The sequence below is a fragment of the Phoxinus phoxinus genome, assembly GCF_949152265.1.
Source record: "Phoxinus phoxinus genome assembly, chromosome: 1".
NCBI classification, from domain to species: Eukaryota; Metazoa; Chordata; class Actinopteri; order Cypriniformes; family Leuciscidae; genus Phoxinus; species Phoxinus phoxinus.
Genome location: NC_136876.1, coordinates 13,003,469 through 13,026,426, shown reverse-complemented (window position 1 = coordinate 13,026,426; position 22,958 = coordinate 13,003,469). Strand labels below are relative to the sequence as shown.

The 22,958-nt window shown below is 38.7% G+C and overlaps 1 protein-coding gene across 11 annotated transcripts in view; it reads left to right on the top strand.

Annotated features, from left to right (window-relative positions):
* Window positions 1–22,958, top strand: part of rbfox3b (RNA binding fox-1 homolog 3b) — a 220,475-nt gene that overhangs the window by 163,774 nt on the left and 33,743 nt on the right. For all 11 annotated transcript variants that reach the window (XM_079617798.1, XM_079617797.1, XM_079617791.1 and 8 more), the window contains 2 exons: window positions 4,251–4,388; window positions 15,840–15,893. In XM_079617798.1, the coding sequence (XP_079473924.1) occupies window positions 4,251–4,388; window positions 15,840–15,893 (192 nt within the window). The remainder of the gene's footprint in view (window positions 1–4,250; window positions 4,389–15,839; window positions 15,894–22,958) is intronic.

The window sequence follows — 22,958 nt, the reverse complement described above, 5'->3', positions numbered from 1 at the left end:
CGCTCTTTCTCTGAGGCGCTCGGCCCTGTCCTTAAACCTTATAATCCATTATTATTGTTCGGATGAAGAGTGTGTCTTATTAAAAGCGCTTCATTGGGCATAATGATGACCAATTCTAAAGATAAACGGAATTAATTCATTAATTCATTGTTTTGTATTTGTTATAAAAAAATAAAAAAATAAGTGAAGTTATTGAAAAAAATACTTTTTGCCATTTTTATTCAGTGCATTTTTCTCATGTTAAGCATTCATGTTACAACATTTACTGAGCTTTATGCTTACAGCAAGAAAAATACATCAATAGAAAGTAAGAAAAATAATGAATTAACGGACGAACGAACGAACGAGCGAACAAGCAAATGAGCGAAAGGAACAACGAAGGAAAGAGAAAGAAAGTAAAAACGAAGGAATGAAAGGAAGAAAGAAAGGATGAGTGAACCAAATAAAGAAATTATTAAAAGGAAGAAACATTGAACGAAAGAAAAAAATTATGAAAGAAACACTGTTTTTTCACTGTAATTGATATTACAATACATTTTAAGTTAAAGTAACTTGAATTTCTTAAGTTAAGATTACTTAAGTATTTTAGGGCAACCAGTTTGCTCACATTTTTTAAGTAGATTCAACTTGTCCGGGCTAACAGTGAAGAAAGAAAGAAAGAAAGAAAGAAAGAAAGAAAGAAAGAAAGAAAGAAAGAAAGAAAGAAAGAAAGAAAGAAAGAAAGAAAGAAAGAACAAAATATAGAAAGAAAAAATGACAAAATAAATAGAGTGAGTCAGTGAGTCAGTGAGTCAGTGAGTGAGTGAGTGAGTGAGTGAGTGAGTGAGTGAGTGAGTGAGTGAGCGAAAGAACGTGTGTAAGTGGGTGAGCGAGTGACTGAGTGAGTGCGAGTGACTGAGTGAGTGAGCGAACGAACGAACGAACAAACGTGTGTGTGTGTGTGTGAGTGAGTGAGTGAGTGAGTGTGTGTGTGAGTGAGTGAGTGAACGTGTTAGTGAGGGAGTGAGTGTTTGTGAGGGAGTGAGTGAGTGAGCGAACGTGTGTGAGTGAGTGAGTGAGTGAGTGAGTGAACGTGTTAGTGAGTGAGTGTGTGAGTGAGTGAGTGAGCGAGTGAGCGAACGCGTGTGTGAGCGAGTGAGTGATTGAGCGAAAGAACGTGTGTGTAAGTGACTGAGTTAGTGAGTGAGTGCGAGTGACGTGAGTGAGTGAGTGAGTGAGTGAACGAGTGAGCGAGCGAGCGAACGTGTGTGTTAGTGAGTGAGTGAGTGAGTGAGTGAGTGAGCATGTGTGTGAGTGATTGAGTGAATGAGTGAGCTAGTGTGTGTATTAGTGAGTGAGTGAGTGAGTGAGTGAACGCGCGAGTGAGTGAGTGAGTGAGTGAGTGAGCGAGCGAGAGAACGTGTGTGTTAGTGAGTGAGTGAGTGACTGAGTGACTGAGTGAGTGAGTGAGTGAGTGAGCGAGCGAGAGAACGTGTGTGTTAGTGAGTGAGTGAGTGACTGAGTGACTGAGTGAGTGAGTGAGTGAGAGAGAAAGATCATTGCCTGACATTAACCTCTCGGGGTCCCCCGCTCATTACCCAGGGTGCCGTGCGGGTCGGGGTTGGTGGCCCCGTCTTCACCTGGAGCCCGAGAGCGATTGAATCAGACAGCTGTCAGTGTCAGTGCGCAGGCGAGAGCCATAAAAGAGCACAAACGAGCGTCGTTACTGCGGGGACAGTGATTATCATAATGGCAACAATAAAGCCCATGGTCGTTATGGCGGTGATGATGATGATGATGCTGGGGTGATTAATGCCGGGAGATAAATGAGAACGATGTATCACACTCCTCCCCGCAGCGGAACCGCACATCGAGTGTGTGTGTGTAATGAATTACGTTCTGCATGTGTCTGCATGCACATACATGTGATCATAAATCACGCGCTGCATGATTTCACACTCACGCCAGGCTGTGTTTTGCATGTACAAGAGAAAAAATCTTGAAGGTGAATGTCACGAAACTTGTTAAGAACGTGTTCGGGTCATAATCAAGAGGAAAAATGCGAAATTATGTTTTGCTTAAAGAAAAAAAGAATCGTTTTAGATCCAGTTTCTTTTGATTGGGACATTATTTACATGATCATTAAGCACATGCCCCCCAATTATCATTTCCATAATGCAAAAGAAAAGAATAAATATTATGCAAATTAGATATAAGCTTTAATTTGAGCTTTAATGTAATGATATTATTTGTTATATGACATTAAGTCATTCTTAAAAATCATATATAACAGTAATTTTTATGGCATTACTGTAAAAAATTGCTCTATTACAGCTATGGAAATATAATGAGAATTATCACTGAGAACTATAAACAAACATATGCATTACAGTAATGAGAATTTGCAGTGAAATATCTAGTTCGGTCCTGAAACTCTAGAGGGCGCAGGCTGATTGGTCCTTTTCTTGCAATCGGCAACCTCATGGCACAAGCTGATTGGCCTGTGCTTATTCTGCAGCCAATGAGATTGCTTGCTCAACATTTAAATAGTCTGGTTCAGTGTTTGCTGTAAGCTAGTTCCTCTGAACCCCTTCACCTCCCCAGCTCCACCTGCCTAAATCTTTTTTTTTCTCAATGCAATGGTCCTAAAATAAGGTTTAATGTTCTTTTATTTATTTTTTCTTGTAATGTTTGGGTAAAACATGACCCAAACATGTATCAGGTTCTTCTACAATATTCTGCAAAACCAGAACCAGTGATATTTGAAATCAGAGCTGGCGATTTGTTACGTTTTAGTTTTGAATTAGTTTATATCTTTATATTTTCATTTTAGTTCAAGTTTTTATTTTTATTTTTGTATTATTATTATTGTTTTATTTCAGTTTTATTTTATTTTAGTACATCAAGTTTAGTGAGGAATGAGGAATGACGCTGAAACAAAATGTCAATTTTTTTACTTTATTTCAGTTAATGTTTATTTTATTTCAAGAAACAAATTTTTTTTAAAAATGTTTTTAGTTTTAATAAACGACATTAATGCTGCAAGTGACATTTGAGACCTCCAGCAGAATCATTTTTCAGTGAATAATGACTTATATTTGGCTCTTCCTCTCGTAAAGCAACACACACTCCTACAAAAGACGGTTCCAGAAGGGGGTTTTCACAGTGATGTCATAGAAGAACCATTTTTGGAATCTTTCCATAATCCGTTCTTATAAAAGAACCATTTTTCTATTTTCAGTAAAGAGTTCTAAAAATAGCCTAACAATTTTTTTCTTAGTCTGACTACCATTTAAAAAGAAGAAGGTTTTCCACTTTAAAGAACGTTTTTTGGAATGGAAAGACTTCTTCATGGAAAAATCAATGGCAATAAAGAACCTTTATTTTTAAGAGTGTAAGCAATTGCACTTGCAATATATCTAGCGTTGTATCATACAGGATAATTTTATGTTTTTGTCAGATTCACCAATTGACTTTTCAGAGTGTGTGTGTGTGTGTGTGTGTGTGTGTGTGTGTGTGTGTGTGTGTGTGTGTGTGTGTGTGTGTGTGTGTGTGTGTGTGTGTGTGTGTGTGTGTGTGTGTGTGTGTCTCCGTCATGAGCTGATGCAATAATTTTGGTGCTCTGTGTTGATGTTTTGATGAAGCCCATGGTGCTCTGGGGAGATTTGTTGATGTTGTTTCTGTTGGTGTGTGTGTGTGTGTGTGTGTGTGTGTGTGTGTGTGTGTGTGTGTGTGTGTGTGTGTGTGTGTGTGTGTGTGTGTGTGTGTGTGTGTTTGTTTGAATGAATCTGAACATTTTTTACCTCAATGATGACATTCTGATGACATGCTGCTGTAAGGGAGCACGTAAAAATGAGTGTGTGTGTGTGTCGTTCTGCTCGACTGAGCTAGCGGAGAGAGAAAACATCTGTCACACGCGTCTGAAGTTTCATTTGTGGCGGATCATCAACATAATGATGGAAACAACAAGCCAATGGCCTGAGTGTGAGTGTGTGTACCAGATCTTTGTCAGTACATATTGTGTGTTTGGGCTCCTCAGACAGTAACAGGTGGAGATTAATAATCGTATCGTAGATGCATGACCTCAGGTAGGCCACCATAACTCAACGTCTGTTTATCCGCGTGCGCGCTTGAGTGAAAAATGATAGCCGCGGATAAGTAGGCTAACTTACAATCCTTATTTGTTTGTTTGTTTCTTCACTGTGAGTCTAACCTGTGGCTATGTGCACTAATGAACGGACGGCTCTGTTGTCTCTGTTTTCCTCGGACAGACGGAAGACGTGACGCAAACAGAAGTTTCCCAGCAGGTGCAACATTCAGACTCCACGGAAAAACAGCAGCCCAAGCGGTTACACGTCTCCAACATCCCCTTCCGCTTCCGGGACCCAGATTTACGGCAAATGTTTGGGGTGAGTCCATGCACTGATGCACACGTTTCTGCCCTTCTCCTGGTTTCATCTGCTGGAGATTCACACTGTGTCTGTGAGAGAAGTGCACTGAATCATTAGCATTGCGGCCCGTTCACACCAAGTGATTGTCTATGTAACAATAACTATAAAGACATTATTTTAAAAATAATTCTTAATGTAAAAGAATCGTAGAGTTCACACACCCCTGCAAACTATAACAACACAGAGGAATGATATTGTTAGAATCACTCTCATAGTGATTTTATTGTCCAGCTGATGAACGATAAAAACGTTGCCAGACAATCGGAGATCACATGACTTTAAATAGTTCAAGCATTTAAAGGGACAGTGCGTGCTTATAGTGCGTTATTGTGATATTCTGCGTCGATGTGGACGCTTGTATAGTTATCTTTATTGTTATCGGTTCTGTAGTCTAAGGCTACGTTTACACGTGGACGGCTATTTTCATAAACGGACATTTCACGCCTCTCCGTTTTCAAAAATAACATTGTGCACTCCTGTCAGGTTTCATAAAAGTGTTCGTTTACACGAAGTCACGAACCCGTGTATAGAGCATGCCAAACCTGTAGGTGGCAGTGTAACGAGAAGCTCAAGCCAATGTTGGCCAATCAGAATCCCGAAAATGGTCACATACTGTGATGTCGCTGCCTAAAACTCAGTTTTTCTCAGTTTACATGCAAATGTGCAAACGAAGTTTTCCAAAATCTCCACTCTGGCTGGAGTTTTAGAAAGAATCGTTTTCAGAGGCGAATTCTCCGTTTGCGTGTAAACAAAGGGAACAAACGAAGGGAAATGTCTCAGTTTTTCAAAATAACCATGTATGTGTAAACGGGGCCTAAATGGGGTGGTCACGTAGGGTATGTTTTCACGACAACGATATGCTCAAAACTGAGAAGTTTTTCCTTCGAGTTTTTCCGCGCACAGACGACACCATTGTCAAAACGATTCGCATTCACACGTATCCACAAAAAACGGCTAAAAATGCTGTATTCCGCTGCCAGACCATTAGTTGGCGAAGAAACACTATAGATTGAACACCTAATGCGCATGTGCATGACGTCATCGTCTTCAGATATTTATTTATTTTTTACACTGAGACGGTTTAAAAAAATGTGTGCTTTGAAACCGTTTTCAAAAGTTTGCAGTTGTCTTGTAAACGAACGGCCAAAACGCATAAAATGCTACGGTGTAGCTTGTCGGGCATAGCAACAGTAACTAAGCGGGGCGGGTCTTTGCAAAACGGTCAATTGGACGTGAGATAGCGTTGACTTTTCAGAAAAATAAACGTAGAATCTTAAGCCGTTTTGCTCCTCAAGTGCATGTATCTTGATTTAAGAACGTGTATATGTTTGTAAAGGAAAATAAACGTTGAAAGAAACATTCCCACTCTCTGAATATCCGAATTACATCTACCCGTCTGACCTGCGGGGCGAATCAGATGATTACAGGCTTACTAAATGCACAGACACTGTGTGCGCCGATTCCTTCTCATTTGCTGAAAATCATCTCAATCATCCTAATGACCCGTCAGCGGCAGGCTGGCCAGAAAAGCTGCTTTAAACAGCGCTCATTTGTTTGGGCCGGTGTCGGCCAGTGGCTCTGTGGAAAAGATGATGTTAATTACAGCACAGACCGCCGTGTAGCCGGATAAATGACATACAACATGGTCTGTTTCCCCCATCATGCTCTGTGATAGCTGGATTATTGTTCTCAGAGGCTGCCAGGTTTGTGTGCGCCAAATCCGCTCAGTAATTAGCTTGCGGTCGCCGTGTGTAGGTGATCCGGAGTCTCCGTATGGATGCCACAGACAATATGGACGACTAGGGACGTTTGTTTAATCACTATTAACCAAGCTGGCATCAGGAAACTCTCTGAACTTGTCATTTGTCCTGCGAAATGAGTTTTTGGAAGACTTTTCACGCTGACTGTGAAAACTGAGGTAAACGATGATGATGAAACGATGATGGTTGGTCATGTGACGCATATTGTACCCAATAGATATGCATGTTTAAACCGGTATTGTCGTGCCTGATGTGCTATTCACTTTCATAATGTTGCTAACGATACACTGCTAAAAAAGAAAAAGGTTTTTTTATCAAGTTTTTTTTTATTTTTAAGATTTTTTTTATTTGTAATGACAACATTTACTTGGGAAGGCAAATTGCTTAAGATATTAAGTCTTGTTTTTGCAAAATTTTTGTCCGAATGAAAGTGAGTTTATGCTAAAAAAAAAGAAAGAAAAAAATCTGTCAACGGGTTGTGAAAAATAATTTTGTTTTCTCTTTTTATACATTTATTTTTCTGACCCCGTCGGCAAACTCACTTCCTTCTGATACACTTTTCAGAAAAATAAACGTCAACAATCATCAAAATTAAGTGACTTTATGCCTAAAACAAGAAAAAATATCTACTAGAAAATTAATCTTGTTTTCCTTTTGAATTAAGTTTATTTTCTGACCCCACTGAGATATATTTCCCCTTGTTTTAAGCATAAACTCACTCACCTTATTTATAATCAGCATATTTGTAATAAATCCATCATATTTAGAAAATATGATATTAATCATATAATATAATCAAATATATTTATTGTTACTACTGTAAAGCCATAATAAATTACAATGGGATATCCTTCAAAGGTTTCAGGATCTTAACTGTTTTTTTTATTTTTTATTCGGCAACTTTTTTCTTTTTTTTTATAAAAATAAACAGATAGTATTAACTTAAATATTGTGCGAGACATATTACTTTAGCAAAAGTAATCCCCACCTCATACATTTATAAGATTTTTGAACAAAACAGACCACTTTTATAATTTATTTTCATCATTAATGTTGATCCATCAATGTTCGATAAAAACATATATATTTTTCTGCAACCATACACTATGGGAGAAATGAAAAGCACATTTTCTTCAAGGTTCTTACAAGTTGAGACATAATAAGCTCCATCTGCCCGCCGCTGACTATGAAGTGAGCCTCGCTAATGACTCGCCGCCACGCTAACAAAGCTTGCGGCGTTGATTAGCCTCGTGGCTAATGGAGATTTAGCCTGTGGTGAGCGGGGCCGGAGCTTTCCTTTGCCAAGAGAAAGCAGTGCAGCTAATTAGCTGCTTGGCTAACGGAGAGTCGAAGCTAAATGAGTGGGGCGTCAGGTTAGCGTCGCAGGCTAAAGCGCTGGAGTCTGGGAGTCGCTAATGAGTGCAGAAGTACGGGGCTCATTATCCGGAGCCGAGTGGTTTATTACTGAGGATGTCCATATGGAAATGTGAGGCAGGAGAGAGCGTTCCTGGAAGTAAAACCCCCGGCTTTGTGTTGGCTTACGGGCTGTTTCTTCTTCCCCTCTGCCTGTGGGCCTCAAGGGCTCCTGGGAATCTCTCTCGCGGGGGGCCTTTACCTTCATCTCCAGCTTTTCCCGCTGCGCAGACGCCACGTTAGCATTCCACCTGCGGCTCTGCTCTTTTAAGAGACGGAATTAAAGATCTGCTTAAATCTGAGCAGCGAACAAGTCTTCATCGGCATGGAGTCCACTCGCATTACAGAAAACCCCACCAATCAGAGCACTTCAAAAGACGCAGTCCGTGCCCAAACCGCCTTCAATACTGCTGCGCTTTGCAGAATACAGCATGAGCTGCTTTTTTTTTTTTTTTGGCTGGGTATTTTGTGCATAATTGGAAAAGCCAGCTAATCCAGCTTCTGAGGGAGAATGGTTTTACTCTGGACGTTCAGGGTTGAATTGAGAAGGCCTTTTAAATTACAATTCAATTCTTGCATATGAATTTAGGTTGCAAACAGTATGCAGAATTTGACCAAAATAAACTTTGCAATGGCTTAAAGTGTTAAAGTTTATAAATATTGTACTCTGGAGTTTCAGAATTGAATTGAGAATGCCTTGTAAATTCCTATTCAATTCCTGCATGTGAATCGAGATGCATACATTTCCGAATGAATTGAAATTACAGGGGAAACATTTTAATCTTTAGCAAGCGTTATCCAGATAAACTTGAAAAAGGCTTATTTTAAAGTTTGCAAATACTTTAATTCTTATCAACTTTTGAAATATTTTAAGTAATATTTTCTAAGTTTGATGTTTTAGATGCAAATATTTAGTTCATCATAGTTAATAAATGAACTTTTGTGAACCAGAGAGGAAGAAGGCTTCATTTCCCAGTCAGTGTTTCCAAGTCAGTGGTTTCGGGCTACTTTTAAGCTGTAGCCGCGGGTTGTTGTTTTTCTCATCCTCGGGTTGATTTCCACCCCCGTACGTATGATTTCAGCGCTCCAACCTCCAAAACACCCCCAGACGTACAAATTCAGTGGAGAATTCGGCTGCTCGACGGAGAAAATCTCATTGGGCTATTTTTGGTCTCCTTTTGACTGGCTATTGCGCTTCTTTTGTTGCGCAGACCTGGCAACCCTGCAGTATGCATTGCAGGGCTTACTGCCTACATATTTCCGCTAAAATCTCAGAGCTACACAAGCTTCTATTATAGTATTCTCCCATAGCACACTGTGATTGTAGCAAACGGTTTCTGTCATATTTCGTATGACTGTCGATCACAACTAATTATATCTTAACATGTAGACATTTATGTGTTTGGCAGATGCTTTTTTCCGAAGTGACTTGCATTGCATTTAAGGTTTACATTTTATCAGTTCATGCACTGGACTGCAATGATATTTCCACTGAGTCTAACGGGGTTTTAACACTTGGCATGTTTGCATTGAAAGCAAATGTAAAATACTGCATAGTTTTTACTGTATAAATTAAACATCCTTATTAATTAGTCATTATTAAAGTTACAAAAGTTATTCCTCAAGAGCAGTGAGTGATTTTTTTTTTTTTTCTAACATTTAAAACAGACAGCAGCAGGAATATTAGGCTTCTGTCACGGATCCAATATACTGTTACACGTGTTTACTTTCTCAAAGGTTTAAGTTTATTTAAGGCGAGACGCTACAGGTGAATAGGGTACAATGTTAAAATAATAGATATCACCATGAAACTTCCTCAGTTGATTACTTACACAAGTATATAAAAAATATATATACGTTTTTGAAATTTGTGTTTATTTATGCAAATTAGGCACTATCTCATTAAATGTGCTCAATTTTGCATATATTTTCGGTTGATAGATCTGAACATATGATAAAGCCAGGTGCAAAATTATTTTTTCATTTTGTTTACACACAAGATGAAAAAATATGTTCAGAGGGATTTCAGGATATATGCTTTCATGACCTAGGAAATCAAAATATACTGTCCATAGCCTTAAAAAATCGAGTTTCGCCATATTAATTTTTTTATTAAAATGTCCCATAAATCAGGCCAGGAATAATTCATTAACAAATCCCTTTGAACATATCTTCAGAATACTGCTAAGTGTATAACTGGAAAGTTTGGTGTACATAGGCTGAGATGTTTATACTGGAGAATGACAAAAAACTAATTTTGAGAAAAAGGCATTTAAAGATTTGTCATGTAAAAATTCATACTTTTTTAGTGAAAACAACTATTTACAGACATAATATCTTATCAAATCATTAGCAACAACAATACAAACCACCTAAATCACATCAAAACTTATAAGCACAGCATTTATGGCCTTTAACTGAGCAGAAAAACAGTCAAAAACACATCTAAATGTCAGAGCGCGTCACGTGATGCATCTGAACCATCACGTTTTCAGAAATTGACATCAGCCAATGAGATTTCATTTTTAGAGTTAAATGCCCATTGTACTTTCACGATTGGTTGCTGATAAAAAGGAAATTACCATATTTGGATCTGACAACAATGTACAGGAGAGAGAGAGAGCTTCCCAACGGTGTGTGTGAGGAAGCAGAGAGAGATCGCGGAGCAGCGGGATGATTTATAACGCTAACTTTTGATGAATTTAGAGAAGTGTGCAGTAAAATAAATACCTAAATGTGTATTTTGGACTTTTTTTTCACCACAAGTCTGAAAGGAGACATTTTATTGAAGACAAATAGCCCAAAATCTCCAAATTGACCAGTGAAAAAAAACTGTTTTTGCCTGCCGTGTCTCGCCTTAAGACATAAACGACTGTTTACTAGGACACTCACTATTTTTTTTTACATAATTTTGTGTGCATGTGTCTCAAGTGCAAGAAGACTTGAAAGAGGTCTTCAATGTTGGTCAGTGTTGGTCTCGTTTCACACACATTTGATTCTATCGAACCTCACTTTTATTAATATGGTACAATTAAATTTTCAGCAGAGTTACGTCTACTGTATGCGTGTCGCATGAAGGTGGCTTTCTGCTGCTTGCAAATGTCTCTATTGAGGAGAACGCTGACCATGAGCCATTCATTTGCTGATCCGATTGCACTCACAATGCGCGGTTACACGGCAGACTCGTATTCAAGGTAAATCATCACCCTGTCATCCCTACATGTGTTTTGTTGAACTAATGACATAGGATAAAACACATGCACAGGTTACTTTACTTCCTGAACAAGCGCGCACCCTAATCCGAGTTACTTTCACATTCACGTGAATCGCACCACAGTTCCGGTGCAACCAAACTCAGACCACATCCTAAAGGTAGTCTCGGATTTGGTACCCCCGCTGTAAAGACAGCTTTCACATGCAAACCGTGCTCTGTTTCGAACTAAACTGCCAGTTTGAAAGCAGCCTAAATGCAGAACCCATCGTGCATAGAGTCTATTGTAATTCAGTAAATTCCTCTTCTTGTTATTCCAATTCAACTTCCTGTGGGGTGTGGCACAAATTTACACTAATTAATTGAAAAGTAGCTAATTCTTCAATGCGTATTTTTGCACAGTCCCTTGCTAAACTACAAAGTGCTTTCTTCCCTGCGACGCCGTGCTAAGGTTTTACTGCACGTATGCATGAGAAACTGCCACCACAGGAGGTATCTGAGCATGCTCAGTAGAAAAGACCAGTTCCCCTACTGTACGCAACTTTCCTACCAAACTCATTAATCTCTATCACTGGTCCATTAGGCCTGGTTAAAACAATTAGCATCTGCGGCACGCTAGCCAGGGAAAACCCCACCATACAACTCGGAGCCCACGCTGGGGAGTTAATGTGTTTGTGTGTGTCTCTGATTGAGCCCTCCGCAGAATGTGCATTCATTTGAATAAATTGATAGATTTCAGCCTACAGTTTCACACAGATGCTGATTGGATGAGCAATAATATTAAGCCGTTGCAGCTGTAGCACAAACAGAAAGACGATGAGCGCAGAGTCATCAGAGTACTCCTTAAATGTTATTGCACGTGTTTTTGATTAGCATCGGCTTCGTCTAAGATGTTTCTCCTAAAATTCATTCGGTGAAAGAAAACTGGAGCCTTTGAGGTGTTCAAATAAATGTGGAGAGCAGCTCGGGTCATTTGATAAGAAATGTTTGAGATTTCTGACCTTTGATGGCAGACTTTGGTGTCTGAGCCCAGTTTGAGACATTGTTGAGATCTTTTTTGAAACTCTAGAGGAGACGTGTGATATTATGGGGTATTTTTTCTCAGGAGACACATCTGAGAAGCTAAAGACTTCAGTCCCCGTTTAATCTCGTTGAAATCTGGGAGAAACAATTGAGACTCTAAAGAGTCAGTAGTAATTGTCATGTCCAGTTTGAGTGGATCTTATAATGAGAGATAAGCAATCGGAGGAAATTGTATTGCTCTGGAGACCTAAAGGAGTTCATTGTTCTCAGCATCGTTTCAAATTATTCTCCTAAAATCTGTCTGGAGAAAGAAAACCAGATTATTTGATCTTGAGAGAATTTGATGAGAAATGTTTGAGTTCCTTTTGAGGTCCTTGACTTTTGATTTGCAGACTTTCGTATCTTGGCAGATCTGACCACAGTTAAGGCTGTTGAGATGTCTTCTGAAACTCAAGTGGAGAAATGTAAGATCACTGGGGTCTTTTTCTCAAGAGAAACATATGAAGACTTCTTCAAAAGCCTCTATTTAATCTCTATTTAAAATCTTGAAGAAACAATTGAGGCATTAAAAAGAGTCGTCATTCGGGATTTCACGGACCAGTTTGAGTATTTCTGGAGAGATCAGGGATCGGAGGAAATTGTATTGCTCAGGAAACTTAAAGAAGTTCACTGTTAAGTCTCGGATTGTTCTCCTAAAAAAGATAATGTATATAGCAGCCAGGTTATTTGATCTTTAGAGAATTTGATGAGAACCGTTTGAGTTCCTATTGAGATCACCGACATTTGATTGCAGATTTTGGTATCTTTGCAAATCTGAGAACCGTTTGAGACATTGTTGACATTGTTCTCTTCTGAAAACCAGAGGAGACAAATGTGAGATAATTTTTTCTCAGGAGAAACCTCTGAGAAGCAGGAACCTTTCGCAAACGTTTCCATTTACACTGTCTAGATGAAACAATTGAGATTTCATGTGTGATTTTTCTTTTGCTAAGGGCAGAGCTGTTAATGAAGATGAAGGCTTCCCGAATCTTTGCATCTGATGTCTAGCGACTTTTCCCCGACCTCTCCTCAGAGCCTGAATCTCAGACAAACGGCTAATTAACATTAGCATGTAATCTGACTAACGTTGACCCTGCAACCCCGTCCATTCATCCTTTTTTGTAGTCGGTCTCTGTGGAGATCAGTGCCTGCTCTTGATCCTATTAGCACTTCCAGCATCGTCTCTCTCCACACAGCACGACGCTCGCAGAGGTTTTATTTTCTACCGCAGTGGCCAAATGATGGCGATGCAGCATGCTTGACAGGGTAATTACTTTTAATGAAATAATACGACCATCACAGGCATCAATTAAAAGCCGTGCTCATTAGAGGGGTTTGCGCTCGTCCCTCATCCCTCCGTTTTCTAACGATCCAAACAGCACGGAAGCTAAATCGAAGATTGCTGAACGTTTCCCCCCTTGGGAGCGATGGCACACAACAAAAACAAGAGAGATAGAGAGGAAGACAGAGAAGAAAGGTAGCTTGTCAATATGTGAAAGAGAAAAAAACACTGTACACACACACAGGTCTGTTTATCTTTATAAAATTTAAAAAAAAAATGTGGGCATAAATGAATGACCTGTTTTGCTTGTTTTTTTTTTCTCTCTGAGACATTCTCGGGCTGAGACCTCATGCCAAAGACCACAGATACATCACATTAGAAACCTCACACAACAGACTTATACTGAAAAACCTCTCCTGATAGACCTCACGCCACAGACCTCACTCCAGAGACTCTAGATAAAACACATTAGAAACCTCACACAACAGACTTATGCTGAAAAACCTCTCCTGATAGACCTCACTCCAGAGACTCTAGATAAAACACATTAGAAACCTCACACAACAGACTTATACAGAAAAACCTCTCCTGATAGACCTCACGTCTGAGACCTCACTCCAGAGACTCTAGATAAATCACATTAGAAACCTCACACAACAGACTTATACAGAAAAACCTCTCCTGATAGACCTCACGCCTGAGACCTCACTCCAGAGACTCCAGATAAAACACATTAGAAACCTCACACAACAGACATATACTGAAAAACCTCTCCTGATAGACCTCACGCCTGAGACCTCACTCCAGAGACTCTAGATAAATCACACTAGAAACCTCACACAACAGACTTATACAGAAAAACCTCTCCTGATAGACCTCACACCAGAGACCTCACTCCAGAGACTCCAGATAAATCACATTAGAAACCTCACACAACAGACTTATACTGAAAAACCTCTCCTGATAGACCTCACTCCAGAGACTCCAGATAAATCACATTAGAAACCTCACACAACAGACTTATGCTGAAAAACCTCTCCTGATAGACCTCACACCAGAGACTTCACTCCAGAGACTCTAAATAAATCACATTAGAAACCTCACAACAGACTTATGCTGAAAAACCTCTCCTAATAGACCTCACTCCAGAGACTCTAGATACATCACATTAGAAACCTCACAACAGACTTATGCTGAAAAACCTCTCCTGATATATCTCACATCTGAGACCTCACTCCAGAGACTCCAGATCAAACACATTAGAAACCTCACACAACAGACTTATACAGAAAAACCTCTCCTGATAGACCTCACGCCTGAGACCTCACTCCAGAGACTCTAGATAAAACACACTAGAAACCTCACACAACAGACATATACTGAAAAACATCTCCTGATAGACCTCACTCCACAGACCTCACTCCAGAGACTCCAGATAAAACACATTAGAAACCTCACACAACAGACTTATACTGAAAAACATCTCCTGATAGACCTCACGTCTGAGACTTCACTCCAGAGACTCTAGATAAAACACACTAGAAACCTCACACAACAGACTTATACAGAAAAACCTCTCCTGATAGACTACACGTCTGAGACCTCACTCCAGAGACTCCAGATAAAACACACTAGAAACCTCACACAACAGACATATACTGAAAAACATCTCCTGATAGACCTCACGTCTGAGACCTCACTCCAGAGACTCCAGATAAAACACACTAGAAACCTCACACACCAGACTTATACTCAAAAACCTCTCCTGATAGACCTCACGCCTGAGACCTCACTCCAGAGACTCCAGATAAAACACATTAGAAACCTCACACAACAGACTTATACTGAAAAACCTCTCCTGATAGACCTCACGCCTGAGACCTCACTCCAGAGACTCCAGATAAAACACATTAGAAACCTCACACAACAGACTTATACTGAAAAACCTCTCCTGATAGACCTCACGTCTGAGACCTCACTCCAGAGACTCCAGATAAAACACATTAGAAACCTCACACAACAGACTTATACTGAAAAACCTGATAGACCTTACTCCACGCCACAGACCTCACTCTAGAGACTCTAGATTATATTTATAAAATTAAAACAAGTTTAAATAAAACCTAAGGTTTGAGTCTTTTTTTTCAATTGGTTTTAGTTTTGTCAAAATATGTCTGTATAATTTTTAGTTTACTTCAAGTTTAATGAAAATAGTAAATGTTTCCTTAATAAAAAATCTTTAAAAAATCTTTTTTTATACATATTTACTTCGGTTAACATTTATTTTAATTAACTCTAGTGTTTTTTTTTATGGTTTTAGTTTTAATTTTAGTCCAGTGCCAGAGACCTCACATATTAAACCTCACGCCAGAGACCTCTGCAGGCACTTAATAATGCTGTAGAATGAGATTACAGCAACAGAATTGCAAAAGTTCTTCACAATCTAAACTCTTGAAAGTTGTTTTATGAAGCCCGCAGTGGAAAGCGTCTAACATGTCCTGTTTGTTATGTAATTTCCAGTTTCACGGACGTGTGATGTTATTATTTCATCCCAGGATTCAAGCCCCAATTTCTCATGGACACAGAGGCTCCTCCTAATTGATTTATCTCTCTCTTATTCCCTTCTTCATCTTGCTTTTCTCTCCCTCGCTCTCTCTTTCTCTCGCTCTCCTTTTCTGCAGCAATTTGGGAAGATCTTAGACGTGGAGATTATCTTTAATGAAAGAGGATCAAAGGTATGAATGACGCTTGCTTTCTTCCCCTCTCTGTTTGTGTAGCGACGATCTCTTCTGAACTCTTTATTGGCTTAGAGACGCCGGTTTGATCTTCCTCGAGTCAGATTAAAGACTATAAAGTCGAAGAGCAAAGCAGACATGGCAGCGCACATAATCAGAGCTAGTTCGGGGTCAGAGGTCAGCCGCTCGCAGGACTTCACCATAATCTGCTGTTTGTTCAGACGACACAGAGAATAAAGTACAAACTCTGGTGCTGCTGATGTTGACTTCAGGCTTTACTGTGCTGTATATATCACAATTATAATAGTTATGACAAAATTTACTTATTCATTTTCCTCCAGAACCTATTGCTGTGAGGGATAGGTGAGGCCGGGGCTAGTTGTCACACTGACAAGATATTCTGGAGAACTGCTTGCTGGAACATTAAACATTGAAAACCCCTAAATGTTTAACAGATTTTGATTGTTTAATGTTGGCAAAAGAATTCCCTTAGACTAGCAAGTATAGACTACAAAAAAAGTGACATTTACACTATCACTGGCCAATAATACAGATACATGTGACTCTCGATCTATAGTGGGGCATGTTTTCACACGATATGGGTGGAATGGGAATGATCCGATAAATAGTTTTTAACAGGGTATTTTATGCTTTTCTTTAGGCAGAATTATTATTGTTGGCTTAAACTTAAAACTACTAAAATGTTTTTGTTCATTTAAAATAAAGCTGAAATAAACTTAAACTAAACAAAAATTAGAAATGTTGCCCTGCCAACTAATTGAAATCATTTTGAGATGGAAATTTAAAAAAAAAAACTAGAACTAAAACTGAAATAAAAAGAAAAATAATTTAAGCCTAAATTGTAATATTTAAATTTAAAAAGAATAATAAAAATGACTAAAGCACATAACAAAATTGCTCAAATTAAAATGAAAGTAAATAAAAACACAAATCAAATCTAATTCAAAATAGTAATAAAATAATAATATCTAAATAATAGTCAAATAACACTGTTTTCTGATAAATGTATATATATTATTATTATTATTATTATTATTAAAAAAACACAAATTGCAACAAAAAAAATAATATACTAAAATATTGATTTGGGATGGATTATAATCAATAAAAAAATATAATATTTAAAAAAATCTCTATATTATATGATATTTAATTTACCAAAGTGCCTGGTTTCATTATAGTGACTGTAGTGAATGTAAGTATTCACAGCGCTTCACTTTTACCACATTGTGTTATGTTACAGCCTTATTCCAAAATGGATTAAATTAATTATTTTCCTCAAAATTCTACACACAAAACCCCATAATGACAACGTGAAAGAAGTTTGCTTGCAATCTTTGCAAATGTATTAAAAAAAAATCACATGTACATGAGTAATCACAGCCATTGACATGACCCTCAAAATTGAGCTCATGTGCGTCCTGTTTCCACTGATCATCCTTGAGGTGTTTCTACAACTTGATTGGAGTCCACCTGTGGAAAATTTAGTTGATTGGACATAATTTGGAAAGGCACACACCTGTCTAAATAAGGTCCCACCGTTAACAGTGCATGTCAGAGCACAAACCAAGCCATGAAGTCCAAAGGAATTGTCTGTAGACCTCCGAGACAGGATTGTATCGAGGCACAGATCTGGGGAAGGGGACAGAAAAATTTCTGCAGCATTGAAGGGCCCAGTGAGTACCGTGACCTCAATCATCTGTAAATGGAAGAAGTTGGGAGCCAGCAGGATTCTTCCTAGAGCTGGGAGCGATCGGGGGAGAAGGGCCTTAGTCAGGGAGGAGACCAAGAACCCGATGGTCACTCTGACAGAGCTCCAGCGTTTCTCTGTGGAGAGAGAAGAACCTTCCAGAAGAACAACCATCTCTGCAGCTCTCCACCAATTAGACCCGAGAACCTTCCAGAAGAACAACCATCTCTGCAGCTCTCCACCAATCAGACCCGAGAACCTTCCAGAAGAACTACCATCTCTACAGCTCTCCACCAATCAGACCTGAGAACCTCCCAGAAGAACAACCATCTCTGGAGCTCTCCACCAATCAGACCCAAGAACCTTCCAGAAGAACAACCATCTCTGCAGCTCTCCACCAATCAGACCCAAGAACCTTCCAGAAGAACAACCATCTCTGCAGCTCTCCACCAATCAGGCCCGATAATCTTCCAGAAGAACAACCATCTCTGCCGCTCTCCACCAATCAGGCCTGAGAACCTTCCAGAAGAACAACCATCTCTGCAGCTCTCCACCAATCAAGCCTGAGAAACTTCCAGAAGAACAACCATCTCTGCCGCTCTCCACCAATCAGGCCTGAGAAACTTCCAGAAGAACAACCATCTCTGCCGCTCTCCACCAATCAGGCCTGAGAAACTTCCAGAAGAACAACCATCTCTACAGCTCTCCACCAATCAGACCCGAGAACCTTCCAGAAGAACAACCATCTCTACAGCTCTCCACCAATCAGGCCCGAGAACCTCCCAGAAGAACAACCATCTCTACAGCTCTCCACCAATCAGACCCGAGAACCTTCCAGAAGAACAACCATCTCTGCAGCTCTCCACCAATCAGACCCGAGAACCTCCCAGAAGAACAACCATCTCTGCAGCTCTCCACCAATCAGACCTGAGAACCTTCCAGAAGAACAACCATCTCTACAGCTCTCCACCAATCAGACCCGAGAACCTTCCAGAAGAACAACCATCTCTACAGCTCTCCACCAATCGATGGGTCCATGAAGAATATTTAAAGGTGCAGTCTGTAAGAATGACAACTAGTGGTCGAAATATGTACTGCAGTCCAAATTCAAAATATCGGAGTTCATGGTTTGTGCCGCCTCCTGCTCCTCAGACTGGACGGCGCTCACACGGGTTGCCGGTTTGAGTACACGCAACAGGAACGAGCTCAATGGACAACGAAAATTGGCAACGTGCATTATCACACAGACCAAAACAAAAACAAACATTGCAAAATAAAATAACTGACCGTAGAAGTGTTTTTCAGATAAACGAGTATGTGAACCAAGCATGTTTCCTCAATATATGCAAACATATTATGGTATTTTTTACATTCTTTATAGTAAAAAAAAAAGGTTATTTAGTTCTTCACACTAAGAAAATAAATAATTATTTTAAGAACTGTTGATTGAAAGGTTTTTTCTATGACATCACAGTGAAACCCCCCTGCCGGAAGCGTAATTTTCACAGCCGGTGTTTGGACCTGCGTGTGTCTCTGTGGACGGTGTGTAAGCGTGTCCCCGACAGCTAGATAAGATGGAGATCACAGCGTGCTCTTCTCAAGCAAGCGTTCACTGTTGTGTGCCCTACAAAGCCCATTACCCATGATGCCTTGCTGTCCCCACCACCAGCGTTGCTGTATAATGAACCCACCGGCCCATTAATAAACAATCTATTTTCTAAGAAGCAGCAATTTGCATTCAATATGTTTGTCCCTTTTGAAAAATGGGCTCTCTTTTACCCCTCTGTGTAAGCTAATTATTGCATGATAAAACAGCGGAGCCGGCGAGAGCAGATGCTGTCGTGTGAGATGTCCACAGGATTCATTTGGCCCTCAGTTCCCTTCCTCAATTTATTCCTTTATCTCTCTGACTGATATATATATATATATGTGTGTGTGTGTGTGAATCAAGCAGGAGGCGCTGAAGTTCCTGTGTGTGAGTGTCTAATATTAACCGACCCCTCGGGCTGATAGTAGCTCATCCTGTATTATCCAAACGCCATCCAGCAGTCCATCATCTGAAGCCCCGCCCCCTCTTCACTCTGATTGGCCGCTGCATCATGATGGCCTTTCACACTACTCACTGATTCTTGAGAGTCGGGACAAAACATGTCCCACATAGAAAAGTCTAATTTATAGCAAAAATTAAGAAATTCATCATGATTGGCATACTTACAAAGTTAAATCTAAAGGATTTGTATATACCTATCTGATTTTTAGAATAAACTTTTCATCTTTTTGGGGAAAATTTTAAGGTTTTCTACAGGTCCATGTAGAAGGTCCATGTTATTGCACTTGTCCTCAGCAAGAGGTCACAACATTAACCATCCCAAAAAACTTTAAAAAGCTCTACAATTGTGAAAACATATATATCAAATACAAAATAAGGGGTATACATATAAAAAACAATGCATGAAGTGAACATCAAACAATATTTTCCATAGAAATCTGCCTATTAAAGTTGTGTCCTCAGTTTCTGTCAACTCCGTCAGATATTTTCATAAAGCTCTTTAAATCAGGAAATAGCATGGTCAGCTATATCCCTGAGGACCCCTTTTCATCTCCCTGCCTGTGGTGAATGCAGCACCACCACACATGCTCTAGTACGTTTTAATTTTTTTTATATTTTAGACAAACAATGTCAATATTCCTATGGTCACAGCTGCACCATGTCAATACCATCTTTCTGTTAAGATACTTTTTTTAAACCAGAGTGGATTGAATTTAAGCATTTTAGTGAGGTTATTGGGACAGCTAGCAACTGAGGAAAAACTACCTAGCTGCAGTGTACAATACATGTTTTGGTGGAAAATACATGCCCTTACGTCAACTCCGTCAGACGTCAACTCCGTCAGGTTCTATGTCTGACGGAGTTGACCTGTATGATGACGGAGTTGACAAATCCACCAATAACCTCTTAATGTGCGAATATAATATTATTTGTGAATATAGTGAAGGGTTAAACTGTTATTTCAGGGTTTTATTTACACATAAATGCACATACATAGCATGCATTACATTATTTAACCATACGCATCTGACTTGTAGAGAATGGGCAGGCAGTGGTCTGCTTATTATTGTGTAACGTGTAACTTTGCCAGCACTTTAATATATATATATATGTATATATATAGAGACAGATAGACAAATGAGAAGCCAGTGTAGGGCTGGGCGATATGGCCAAAAAAAATTATCACGGCAGAGGGTAGCCCCTGGTTTCCCTTATTGTTTTTTTTTGTTTTTTATAGTTGGAAACGGTTTAATTTAAAATAGTTGGAAACGGTGTATGTGCAATATGTTTATTATAGTTTGCTTTACAGTAAGTTCAATACTCTAATAACAAGGAGTAGTTTTAGTAGTAGTGTTTAAAGAGCACATCTGTTCAATAATCAGCAATGCACACATTTTGTGTCAACACCGTCAGTTTTTCGTCAACACCGTCAGATCTTCGACGTTTGGATGTATGTTTTTGTTAATTTTTTTGGGAAAAAAATATTCTTCCTTCAGTTGGTGTTGTTTTTGTAATAAAGGACCATCTGATCTACATCCTCTTAGGTTTTATTTATTTAAGGAATTTGTTTTTACAATATTGAAATTAAAATCAAAGTTTGAAAATGCAAATATTTAGAAATCTGAGTTTTCAGAATAGTGTGAAATCACAACTTAAGTTTATATATTGTATTTTGTTTACATATCAGAGTAACTAAACACTATTACAATATACTTCATAACTTTAGATTCTTGTTGGATTGGAAGAATTTAAATTGTTTACTTTTTAGTGTGTCTGACGGAGTTGACACAAATCCAGTTCTGAAGGGAAACATGTAAATTTGTTTAAAATGTGTTTTTATTTAGAACCTGTTCCTTTACATGGTTAAATAGCTAAGACCTTTCTCTGCAGAAACGTATAACTCTAATTGATATAGTGTGTATTTAAAAAAAAAGTTTTTTAAAACGTGTTTTGTCCCGACTCTCAAGAATCAGTGCACTACTAAAACTGCACCTCGTATTGGCTAGTGAAGCAACATTTCACACTCCTGAAAGTGTTTTTTTGGTGTTATTTCTGCTGAATCATGAGCTGACTGACCCTGTTTACATACAGACTGTGTGTTTTACTGTAGTGTTTCTCTGTAACCCTCATGATCCTCCCTTTCGTGGGCTCCTGACTCTCTCCAAACCTCTTCAATGCTGTTTCTCTCTCTCTCTCTCTCTCTCCTGCTTCACTCCATGCGTCCGCAGGGCTTTGGCTTTGTAACTTTTGAAACGAGCGCAGAAGCAGATCGCGCGCGGGAGAAACTAAACGGTACAATCGTAGAAGGACGTAAAATCGAGGTGCTTTCCTTTTCCCCTTCTCCTCTTCCGTCCTCCTTTCCCGCCTGCTGACCTCATTTCCTGTCCTCATCCTGAGATTCACGAGCATCTGCATGTCACCTGCCCAAGTGTGTGTGTGTGTGTGTGTGTGGCATTTGAAAGGAATATTCTGGGTTAAATATAACATGCTCTATTGACAGCTTCTGTGACAAACACTATAGGGCTAATCTAAATAAAACTGTACAAACATGTCCAGGTCATATTTCACCCCAAAATGAAAATAATAAAACAAGAAACTGTATTTTATATAAAGAAAATGTTTTTTTTAACCATGTTTTACAACCATTAACATGTATTGTGTTTTTACCCCCCAAATCCCTCCAAAAAATTTTTTTTCAAATTTGTTTGTTTTTTTACTGGAAAAACCTATCTTTTAATTTTTATTGCTATAGCTTATCATTATTTATTCATATTATATATATTTTTTGTATTTATTATATAATATAATATGATCATTTATATGATATAATATTATAATATATGTATCATATTATATTATATTTACTAATTATATTATATTATAATGATATATTATATTATTTGCAAGTATATTTTGTGCACGTTTTTCATTCGATTGATGACCTGAGAAAATTAACATTGCACATTTAGTTCATTATTATCTGACAGCAGCTGCTGTCAATAGATATTAAGTTAGAATATTTCTTGAATATTTGATCTCTAAGAGGAGTTTAATCTGTTGGATCTAAATCTTTCAAATATTTATCATCCTTGTCTTTCATTGAATAATGTATAACCAGCCCAAACCAAACTGTGTGTTAAGAGAGAATGCAGATTGTCATATCAGATTTCACGTTCAAAAGGTTTTTTTTCTTTCTTCAAAAGTCATGGGAGATTTTTGTTCATTGCTTGTGTGTCATCAATTAAATTTTTTTATTAAAAATTAATACAAAAATTGCAGAAATTTAGCAAAATATCCATATATA